Raw genomic sequence first — 12,121 nt, forward strand, 5'->3', positions numbered from 1 at the left:
AATTCCTCTGCATTTAGGGTGAGGAGAGACCTGTCTGAGAGGCTGAGGGACTTGATCAAAATCACATGGTTCACATATGTCAAAATGGAATTGGAAGCCAGGTCTTTGTGAGTCTGGCTCTCTACCTATTATAACACACTGCCTCTCTTAAAACAAAACTAAATTAAAGTTTATCCATTTAAAATGTTAGACAAGCATGAGCATGGGAGTAACTTAAGACACACTGCACTCTGGTTAGTTTAACATAAATACACACTCATTTGTCCACCCCCACCCCCCCACCTCCCACCCCCCCGTCTCTACTGGGAATCATTATATAGGCAGTAATCATTAAATAAATACCCATCCCAACTCTATCATTATAGTTCCTTCCACTCTCTTTGAGTTCCATAATGATTATTATAGTAGGATAATAACCTTCTTTTAGGGGAACCTAATTCCTTTTTGGGGAGAGAAAATAGATTTAAAATCAGAAAGAAAGGGAAAAAATGCCCAGTTCTAGAAAAATAATCTTCTAAAGTGTCCCTGTGTCCCTCGTTGATCCCTTTTGCCTTCTGCCATACCCCTCAATCTAAAGAAAACAATACCCATCACCTAGTCCTAATGGCATGCAAATATTTATTTTGTGATCAGTTCTGAATTATTGTAAAGGTTCAAAGCCTTTGGTGGACAGGAGCACACAGTACATCATTCAAACCCTAAAGGGGAGGGGAAAGCACAGCTATCTACTATATCATGCTGATGGCTCTATAGCAGAAAAAGTCATCCTCTCAGCTGACCTCAGAGCATTTTCTATAACTATCATGTGTTTATATGCTATGTTTTATTGTATTTTTATTTATATTGTTAAGTATTTCCCAATTCCATTTGAATATGGCTTGGTCTGCCATCGGGGATGTTGTAAGCTTCATGTAGGCCATGTTTTTCACCTCTGGGCTACAGACACTGAACCAAAGAAACCAAGGCAAAAAGTCTTCAGAGAGAAATGTAATGTCATATACGTAAGTTAAACAAATTCATCTTCACAAACAGAGAATGAGAAAAACCTGGCTAGACAGTCAGCTGTGTGTCTGAAAAAGCCCTAGGGCAGCGGTTCTCAAGCTCTCAATTTGTAGCAATGAGAATACATAATGCATATCAGATATTTACATTCCGAATCATAACTGTAGCAAAATTACAGTTTTGAAGTAGCCACCAAAATAATTTTTTGATTTGGGGTCACTGCAACATGAGGAACTGTATTGCGGGGTCATGGCGGTAGAAAGGTTGAGAACCACTGCCCTAGGGGCACTGGTGGACCACAAGTTACACAGTTGCAGCAGTGTGACCAGACAGTCAAAAAGCTGGTGCAGAATGTGCTACACTAGGAGAGGTTTACATTTCCAAAAATAAGGAGATAACAAGAGAGTCCCTTTAGGTTTTGCTTTTGTTCTTGATTAGAGAGGGTGAAAAGAGGGAAGGGTGACCACTCAGAGGACTGTGGTGATAGGTCAGACAAGAGGCAATGAAGGCCTGAACTAGGCAGGGGCATAAATTGAGGGGAACATCATCATCATCACCACCCTAAATGGAAGGGAGAGGAAGAAAAGTCTCTGGTCCTGAGCCAAGTGGGTCTAAAAGAAGCCTGCTGCCGAAGCCATAGCTGGTTAGAAAGCTGTGGAATTTTTCACTTGGGCTATCATTGACCTCATTCCAAGCCCCAGGCCAGACTTAACACTGAATGGATTATCTCTTGGAGAAAAGGAATTCTTTTGTCTTTGGCAGGTCTGGAAGCTTGATGACTAGAGGTCTGCTGTCTAGAGTCTAAATGATTATGGGATGGTAGATTTCTTCCTGTAGTCAGAAATTACAGGGCCCTAAACTACATATTGATTTGATCTTCCTAGTTCAGAGGGACAGGTGGAATAGACCCAATCCTGGTTCTGCCTAGATCTTACAGCCTACCAGTCCTTCTCAGAAGTAAGAGAAGTGAATGAAATTTTAGAAAAATTAGTGTTAATAGATATCTGGAGAAAAGTGAATAGTGATAAAAAGGAATATACCTTCTTTTTGGCAGCACATGGTACATATACAAAGATTGACCATGTACTAGGACATAAAAACATCACAAACAAATACAGAAAAGCAGAAATAATAAATGTAACTTTTTCAGATTATAATGCAATAAAAATTATAATTAGTAAAGATTCATAGAGAGGCAAGTTAAAAATTAATTAGAAATTAAACAATCTAATTCTCCAAAACTAGTGGGTTAAAGAACAAATCATAGAAACAATTACTGATTTCATTAAAGAGAATGACAAGGAGACAACATAACAAAATTTATGGGATACAGCAAAAGCAGTACTCAGGGGAATATAGACTGAGTGTCTATATTAACAAAAAAGGAAAAATCAACGAATTGGGCGTGCAACTAAAAAAACTAGAAAAAAAGAACAAATTAAAACGTTAAGATAAAGACCAAACTGAAAATCCTAAAAATCAAAGGAGAAATTAATAAAATTGGAACTAAAAGAACTCTTAAACTCAAATAAATTAAGACCAGGAGCTGGTATTTTGAAAAAACAAGTAAAATAAAGTATTGGTTAATCTAATTAAAAAAAGAAAAAAGAGAATCAAATTAACAGTATCATGAATGAAAAGGGTGATCTCACCTCTAATGAAGAGGAAATTCAAGCAATTATTATGAGCTATTTCACCCATTTATAGAACAATAAATATGCCAATCTAGGCAAAATGGATGAATATTTACAAAAATGTAAATTGCCTCTATTAACACAACAGGAAATAGAATACTTAAATGATCCCATTTCAGAAAAAGAAACTGAACAAGACATCAAGGAACTTCCTAAGAAAAAAGCCCCCAGGACCAGCTGGGTTCACAAGTAAACTGTATCAAACATTTAAGATATGTAAGGAATTTAATTAAGGGTTTGACTAAAATATATGAGAATTTTAAGATAATACTGTGGTCACTGATTTTAAAATTAATACAGCCCAAGTCAAAATGACTCCACAAAAAAGGTGGAGAGAGTGAAAGTAGATAAATGAAAGAGAGGGTAGAATAATAAGTCTAGCTTATTACCCTATGTTGCAGGATGCCCATTATCACCACTAGTTAACATTGTACTAGAAATTCAAGCTGTAGCAATTAGAAGAAAAAGAAACTGAAGGGATCAGAGTAGGCAGTGAGGAAACTAAACAATCATTCTTTGCAGATGATATGATATACTTAGAGAATCCAAGAAAATCAACTAAAAAGCTAGTGGAAATAATGAATAACTTTAGCAAAGCTGTAAGGTACAAAATAAACCCACATAAATCATCAGCATTTCTATATATTTCCAACAAAACTCAGCATCAAGAGTTAGAAAGTGAAACTCCATTTAAAATCACTCTAGGCAACATAAAATATTGGGGAATCTGTTTGCCAAGACAAACTCAGGAATTATATGAACACAACTACAAAACACTTTCTACACAAATAAAACTAAATCTAAACAATTTTTAAAATATTAATTGCTCATGGGTAGGACAAGCTAATATAATAAAAAAATGACAATTCTGTCTAAATTATTTTACTTTTTCAGTGCCATACCTATCAAACTTCCAAAAAAAATTTTTTTAAGGAATTATAAAAAATCATAACAAAGTTCATCTGAAAGAACAAAAGATCAAGAATATCAAGGGACCTTGATAAAAAAAATGTGAAGGATGGAGGCCTAGCAGTACCAGATCTTAAACTGTACTATAAAGCAATGATCATCAAAACAATACAATACTGGCTAAGAGACAGAAGGGTGGATCAGTGGAACAGAGTTGGAGTAAATGACCTCAGCAAGCTAGCATTCAATAAACCAAAAGATCCCAGCTTTGGGGAGAAGAACCTATTGTTTGACAAAAATTGTTGGGAAAATAGGAAAAGTTTTGGAAAATTTAGTTTTAGATCAATATCTCATGCCCTATACCAACATAAATTAAAAACAGGTAAATGACTTAAATATAGAGAGGGAAATCATAAGTAAATTAGGTGAAAACAAAATAGTATTCTTGTCAGATCTATGGGAAAGGAAAGAATTTAAGACCAAGAAAGAACATTGCAAAATGTAAAATGAATAATTTCAATTATATTAAATTAAAAAGGTTTTGTACAAATAAAACCAATGCAACCAAAATTAGAAAGGAAGCAACAAACTGAGAAAAAATTTTTATAAGAAAAATCTCTGTCAAAGGTGTAATTTCTCAAATTTATAAAGAACTAAGTCAAATGTACAAGAAATCAAAGAAGAAATCAAAACTATCAATAATCACATGAAAAAGTATTCTAAATCCCTCCTTTTAGAGAAATATGAATCAAAACAACTATGAGTACCACCTCACACCTAGCAGATTGGCCAATATGACAGTAAAGGAAAATAATACATGTTGGAGGGGATGTGGCAAAATTGGGATAGTAATGCATTACTGCTGGAGTTGTGAATTGATCCAACCATTCTGGAAGGCAGTTTGGAATTATGCTTAAAGGGCCAGGATTCCACCCCAAAGAGATAATAAAAAAGGGCTGTACAAAGATATTCATAGCCATACTCTTTGTGGTGGCAAAAATTGGAAAATGAGGGGGTGTCCCTTGATTGGGGAATGGCTAAACAAATTGTGGTTATCTGATGGTGATGGAATGCTACTGGGCTGTAAGAAATGATGAACTGAAGGATTTCTACATGAACTGGAAAAACCTCCATGAACTGAAGCAGAGTGAAATGAGCAAAACCAAGAGAACACTACATAGAAAGTGAAACATTGTGGAAAAATCCAATGTAATGGACTTTGCTACTAGTAGCAATGCAATGATCCAGAACACTCCTTAGGAACTTAGAAGAATGCTATCCACATCAAGAAAAAGAACTGTGGGAGTAGAAACACAGAAGAAAAACATATGATTTATCACTTGTTTATAGGGGTATAATTTGATTTGGGGTTTTAGTTTTAAAAGATTGCTCTTTGCAAAAATGAATAATATGGAAATTTTTTAAAGTAGAAAAGAATAACCAGACAATAAAATTACACTAGAATGGAATAACTATAACAACCACATATTCAACAACAACCATATTATTCATTATAAGGCATTAATAAAATAACAATTTCATATAAAAATAAACGGTAAAAGATATTTAATTTTTTAAAAAATTTGAGAGCTAATGCAAAAAGGGAAACAATGTGTTACATGGAATTGTTTTTTGACAAATAGAAATTATCTACATTCATCTGTAAAAATAAAACTTTCCCATAAAATATGTTTATTGTATTGCATGGATACTTAGATACACAGAGTGAGCCATTCCAATCCCCAATATAATAAACAAAAATTAAGAAATACTGATTTCCTATTAGCTCTCCATAAAGTTTTAACATTACATCATACCTTAGTGATAGCATTTCTGTAAGGCCTGAGATAATATACTCCAGGTACTTTCCTTTACGATAGTCTAAGTTAATGCTTGCTAAATTCTTAAAGCTGATTGATTTACCAACTGGGAATACCTTTTCCTATGAACAGTATGCTCTTAGAGCTGAGCATTATTTTCTCTTGGAATTCAAAATCCTCTGGGTATTTTAGGTCTACACAGTCTGTATAAGATTTCAGAGAAAGGGTACATACCTTCTGGAAGAAATTACAGTAGTCTCTTTTAAGAATATAAAGTGTTACTTCTTTTAACCCTTCTAATCCATACATATCTGCCAGGTTCAGTATTTGACTAAAGTAAAAATAGTAATAATCAAAATCAGACAAATAGAATTTGTAATTACAAACAAAATTTTCTTAGAAAACAAGCATAGTACAAATTATTCCCACTTCTTTTTGTCCTAAATAACAAAATGCATGTTTCATTGTAGACATCAGTAAGTATGGATGCCATATGAATGAATAGATTACTATGCTAACTATTTGATCAGAGGGGAACAAATAGAACAAAGGAAGACAAATCAACTCAATTTCTTGTGCTTCTCAGGGACAAGTTATCTGTCCAGGGAAAGGGAAAGTGAAAGAGAATTCAACAGTCCATTTAATGGGACAGAGAGGCAGACAATCTCTCAGTAAAAAAATAATTTAAGGCAAATCTGGAATGCAAATCGACGATACTTTTTCAAGTTTGAATTAACTCCTCAATGCTCAAGAATCACAGGGCTGAGGAAAGGCAGGATCATCTAGGAAAAAAGAAAGAATTGCTGGGCTTTTCAATGGCCCTAAAAATATCAGCCTGGTAGGTTTGTATTCTTTGTTGTCATCTTTTTTTTTAAAACACGAAAAGGAAAACAAAAGATTTCTGATTCAAACTACAGCTTTTCTTCCATAAAACACTAATTAAATACTTTAGTAGAAGACATTTTACAATCCACCTTACACAAAGATTAATATTCACAGAGACTAATGCAATATGTAACTACATTGCTAGAAGGAAAAACTTGAATCTAGAACAACTTTTTAGAATATCATTTTTATTTCAGCTTATGAATAAAAGTCTCATTCCTAAATATTACCTTAATGGTGGCAATTTTTTAAGGAGGCTAAAGAAAAGGTCCTATATTTAAGCTACAGAATTAGTTACTTTAATTATAACAACAAAAAACATTGAATAAGCAACTTTCAACTCATGGACAATTTTGATTTGCTTTTTCTTTTTTTGAAAGTATACAAAAAAAGCTTACTATAAAGGGTCAATAGAACCATTTCATAGAGGACACAATGACTACAGTCTAGAGAAAAGTCATTTTGTATCCACTAATGTTACTGAACCTCAATTGTAAACAAAGAATGCTAAATTAAATCAAAAAGAGGTGGTGAGGAGAAATAGCATATAGCTAGCTAGCTTCAGAGTCAGGAAGATCCCGCTACAAGGTGTTCTTGGATGTGACAGTGGGCAAGTCACTTAACCTAAAGGCTGCCAAATAAAGTCACAGATCTGGACAATTCCCCTCTTCACCTCAATTAAATCATAAACAACATCCCTCCTAAATGAAAGGGTAAGCACTTTAGAATAGGAGAATTTATCATAATTTTTTGAAGGTGGATAGAGAATTATTTTTTTCCCCTTTCATTCTAAAATTATGCTGAGTACAATACTCCAGGCCTTCAAGAACTATACATATAAAAGGTAGAAGATGAAATCCCTGATCTACTGAAGTTGACATTATAGATGACAAAATAAAATATAAAGAGACAGAAGAAAACAATTACAAAGCAACAACAGAAAAAATGAGAGATGATATGATGAAACTATATACCCATATGATGAAGGGATACACAAGACTCATCCAAGAACGTACATATTTAGAGCTGGAAGAGGCCAGTGAGACCAGTTATTCCTATTTACAGATAAGAAATTGAGGCACAGAGCTAGTAAGTGATTGGCCCAGAGTCACAGAGCTAATTAAAGGTATGAGATGTTTTTCTGTCTTTTAAATTCAATTGTCTTTAAGTTTTTTTAAGTCTTTAAGTTCAATATGCCAACCTCCTTTCAACATTAAAATTAGTTGCCATCTCAACAACAACAGCTATAATAGAAATGACCTAGAAGCTTGCTAAATAAGTAGGGAGATGATAATCTGTGATCTTTTAGAAGTAGATATTCAAGAAGGATTCATAGATGTATTCAATTTTAGTAAGAACTATGAGAACCAAAATTTTAAATTTGTGAACAAGTAGCTTTTACAGTTATTTGGTTCATTCCCTTTTTCTTACTTCTATTCATTCAGTTGCCATATTCTGAAAATTCCATTTCTGCAACTTTTCTCATATTTATTCTTTTCTGCCACCAGAAGTAAATACCTTCATCATCACTCACATGGACCATTGAAATAGTATCTTATAGGGGGCATATGAGTGGCTAAAGAGGCAGGCCTGGAGACAAGAGGTCCTGGATTCAAATCTAACCTCAGATACTTCCTAGCTGGGTGACCCTGGGCAAGTCTCTTAAAAGTCTCTTAACCCCCATTGCCTAGCCCTTACCTAAGGCAAAAATTAAGAAATTAAAAAAAAATTTTTAAGTAAGAGTATCCTATAGTTTTTCCTTCAAATTTACTTTCTGTTCAGTCATAGCATTAATTCCTTGACTCAAAAAAATAAACAGCCACTAATTAAAGTTCATACTCCTTTGTCAAGAGTTCCTCGGTGTCTGTTACCTATGACCACCCTATTTTCCCAACTTTCTCCTACTACTCGTCTCCATATAATTTGTATTCCAGCCAAACTATTCATGTTCTTTGCTCATATGGCTCATTCCTCTATGAAATGGAATCACTCCCTCCAAACCTCCTTCCCTCCACTCCCTATTTATTGAATTCTTCACATTCTTTTAAAGTCAAAATTAAATGGCATCTCCTATAGGACACCTTACCTGATGTCCAAAGTTGCTAAGTCCCTTTCTCTTCCATTGTTTTCACATACCATTTGCTTATTCCCTTCATGTACTTTTATTATTTTGCATTACAGCTGGTTGTATCATATTTCTCTTTTAGAATGTAAGCTTCATGAGGTAAGGGACTGAATCTATTGTTGCCTCTCTCAACACCTAGCACAGGACTCTGCATAAAAGACCTCCCTATGCAGAAAACATAATGTTTGTCATTTTTTAACAAAGTGAAATTTTCATAGGTTTATGGTGGCAAACTTTCAAGTTTCAATCCAACCCTTTCATGGAATTTTCATCAATGGAATATATTAATAAAGGAAATAGAATAATATCAAAGGGAAAATCAATTTCATGAGTTTAATTTTTTTTATTCTTTTTTTTTTATTCTTTTGAGCTAGCATGCAAACAAAAAAACAAGCCCTGAGAAAAAATGATTAAGGGAGGGTGGAATTTCAAGCTTTTTAGTAAATTAGATGGGCAATTCATTGAACTGGAATTGTGTGGTATAATAAATGCCTTACTGACATGACAACCTTAATACTTGCATTACCAAATAAGCCTAATCTTCAAGGGTGTTTTTTTTCTTTTTAAAGGCTAAATCAATCTAAAATTCAATACAATTAGATACTAACATTTCAGTTCCAAATTCACAAAGTTTAATGTTTTAATGTTAATTAAAACTATATATGTAAAGAAGTTGAAACTTATCCTATTATAAAAATGCTTTCTTATAGATATGAAAAGATTGTTAAACATTAATTCATATGACTATTAAACCATCAAAGTAGCATAATTTCTAGGACTTTTAAAAGCATGTTTTGGATATATTTTTTAAAATAGTAAAAGTGATGTTTATAAAACAAAAACAGTTAAATTGGTGTTTGTCTTATTAGTTCTAAACATGTAATCCATTAAGACAGAAACAAAGAATCAAATAATCTAAAAACATAAATACATACATACCCTGCATTAACTTTACTTGGAAAATCCAGTGTTCCTCCATAAATAAAATGCATCATGACATTCATTTCTACTGGTTTTACACTGAAAAATAAAAGGGCTATTAGCATGTATCTTGGAATAATTTTATTATATTTCATTAACATTTCATTCAAATACAGAAGTATTATTTCATAAAAATTTTTCTTTTAATAAAATATTATAAGAGAAAATTCTAGTAGTTGAAATCCCCAAATAGTTAATAATAACCATGCATATAATTTCATTATATAATCTCATTATAATAATCACTAGTTATAACTATGTATATAAATAAACCTTTAAAACCATTATTATCATGTATAATACTCTTAAAATAATGTCATAGGGGGCAGCTAGGTGACTCAGTAGATTGAGAGCCATGCCTAGAGATGGGAGGTTCTAGGTTCAAACCTGGCCTCAGACACTTCCTAGCTGGGTAACCCTGGCCAAGTCTCTTAACCCCCATTGCCTAGCCCTTACCATTCTTCTGCCTTAGAACCAATACACAGTATTGATTTTAAGAGGGAAGGTAAGGGTTAAAAAAATGTCATAAAATGTAACTGATTGTGATAAAATCAAACACTATATGTTAACTTATTGAGAAATGGCAATTGTTAAACTGGTACCCCTGAAACATTAAAGGAACAAGAGGGACATTGGGTGGATTTTTTATGAAGAATCTATAGAGAATATTATTGTTATGCAAAGGTTAATTCCCAAGTAAAATATAGATCAAGATGCTTTCTCTTTCCTTGAAATTTTCGCTAGTATTTTAAAAATATTACTTCCTACATATAGATTAATCTATTATGATTAACATGTACATATACATGCACACATTTATTTGAGCATAGTAGTAAATAAATACTGATTATGAAATATTCAGAGGAGAAAAGATCTAAAAAGCAAGAAAAAGTTTGGTCAGAAAGAACATTGGTGCTTTATTTTCTTTGGTTACAAATGAACTAGCTTAAAGATTACATAACCTATTATTAGTTTGGATGTACTGGAGGGGGGGGGGGGAAGCTAACATAGTACATGACAGAATAAGACTATAAAAATATTGCAACAGAGCTAGCAATGATGTTAAAGACAAAACCCTAGGCTTGGAGTAAAAAAATTCAAATGTAAAAGCACAGGATGAAAGAAGTGTAGACAGACAGTTTTTCTTATAAAAAAAAAATAAAGAACTGGAGGTCATAGTAGACTGTAAGTCAAATGTAAGATGGCAGCCAAAACAGTTAGCTTAATCTAAGGCAGCATTAACAAAGGCAAAGTTTTGGGGAAAGGGGAGTTTAGATTTCCATTGTTCCCTGTCCGACAAAGATCAAGTTGTGTCTCTTTAACATTTCAATTTCTTTCTTTAAATCTTCCACTGATGTATCATCTTCCTCAGGTCTTTTTACACGACCTTTATAAACATAGGTTGCTACTCTCCTTAGTTCATCTAGGTCCATAGAGTCCCAATTAGGGCAGCTAGTTTTAAAGTAGTCCTTTACCACTGAACAACAATTCTTAACAAATCATCTACGTAGTTGTCTAATGTCTCTTTCTCTGGACAAATCAAGGTCCATATATGTATTCCCTACATCAATAAGTCTGTCCATAAACTGGGAGGGTGTTTCATCAATATGTTGTCGGGTTTTTTCAAATTTTGACCATTTTCCAGGTCTATCAGAGCAAGCTCTCATGGCTGTCAATAATGCTTCTCTGGTCTGGTTTAGTTTTGTGTAATCTAATTCAACATTGGGGTTCCAATGTGGATCTTCAGTTGGCCAATAATGTCCTCTTCTACCTTGTTTTTTATTAGCCAGAGAGAGTTGGGAGTATTATTGTATCTACTTCTGGATGCTCCGCATGTGAAAGGAAATAAGCTTTAATGGCAGAGAACATCAGAAACATCTTTCATGGCCAGCTAGTCCTATCTATCCCTGAAAAAGAACTACTACATAACATTTGAGTTTTGTTCATCATCTATGTCTTCTAGTCCACTACCTCTCAAAGTACCTTACTTCCCTCCTCAACAGGTCTGATCCATGGTTGGTTTATCCTGACATCATGTTACATCAAATACATCTTTGTTGTATTTCCATCCTGATTCTGCCACCTAAGGCCAAAAGGTGACAGCCTTTCACATATGTAAAGACTGATATTACATCTCCACCCAAGTCTTTTTTCCCCACCTAAATTTCCCCACTTCCTTCAATCAATCATTGAATGACATAGATGTGCCATCCTCGTCACCTTCCTCTGTCTGCTTTTTCGCTGATCAGTCCCAAACTATACTGCTCAGAAAACTCCCAAGCATTTCAACAAACCTTCTTCCTCCATCACAACTGGCCCCCAGCCTTGTTCTACCTAATAAGCATACATACACACATAATTAGTTTTTTCTTTGTCCTTTAAATATGCTCAAACAGTAATCACCATAGCTAGCTAACATCAGTTAGTGCTTTCTAACACACACAACATTTTACATTATCTCATATAAGGATGTCAAAGGAGGAATAGATGTGTAGCCTTAAGGTACACCTGACTGTTTTCTCCAAGTAGTCAAAGGACTGCCACCTGCAGGCGGGAACAGTGTTGTTCTGTTGGGCTTCAGAGGGTGAACCTTGGAGAAATGGGTAAAAGTAACAGAAAAGCACATTTAGGTCTGAGAGAAAGAAAAGCTTTCTAAAAATGAGAACTGTACAAAAATAAAATGGGCTATGGCAGGAGGCTATAAA

The 12,121-nt window shown here is 33.9% G+C and overlaps 1 protein-coding gene across 8 annotated transcripts in view; it reads right to left on the minus strand.

The window, feature by feature from the left end:
• BTBD8 (BTB domain containing 8) overlaps positions 1-12,121 on the minus strand; it is a 161,762-nt gene that overhangs the window by 57,210 nt on the left and 92,431 nt on the right. For 7 of the 8 annotated variants that reach the window (XM_007480323.3, XM_056815354.1, XM_056815355.1 and 4 more), the window contains 2 exons: positions 9,375-9,455; positions 5,660-5,756 (listed from right to left, as the gene is read on the minus strand). In XM_007480323.3, the coding sequence (XP_007480385.3) occupies positions 5,660-5,756; positions 9,375-9,455 (178 nt within the window). Of the gene's footprint in view, positions 1-5,659; positions 5,757-9,374; positions 9,456-12,121 lie in introns of those variants that run through there. The other variant, XM_056815360.1, reaches the window with a different exon arrangement.

The sequence above is a fragment of the Monodelphis domestica genome, chromosome 2 (assembly GCF_027887165.1).
Source record: "Monodelphis domestica isolate mMonDom1 chromosome 2, mMonDom1.pri, whole genome shotgun sequence".
Taxonomy (NCBI): domain Eukaryota; kingdom Metazoa; phylum Chordata; class Mammalia; order Didelphimorphia; family Didelphidae; genus Monodelphis; species Monodelphis domestica.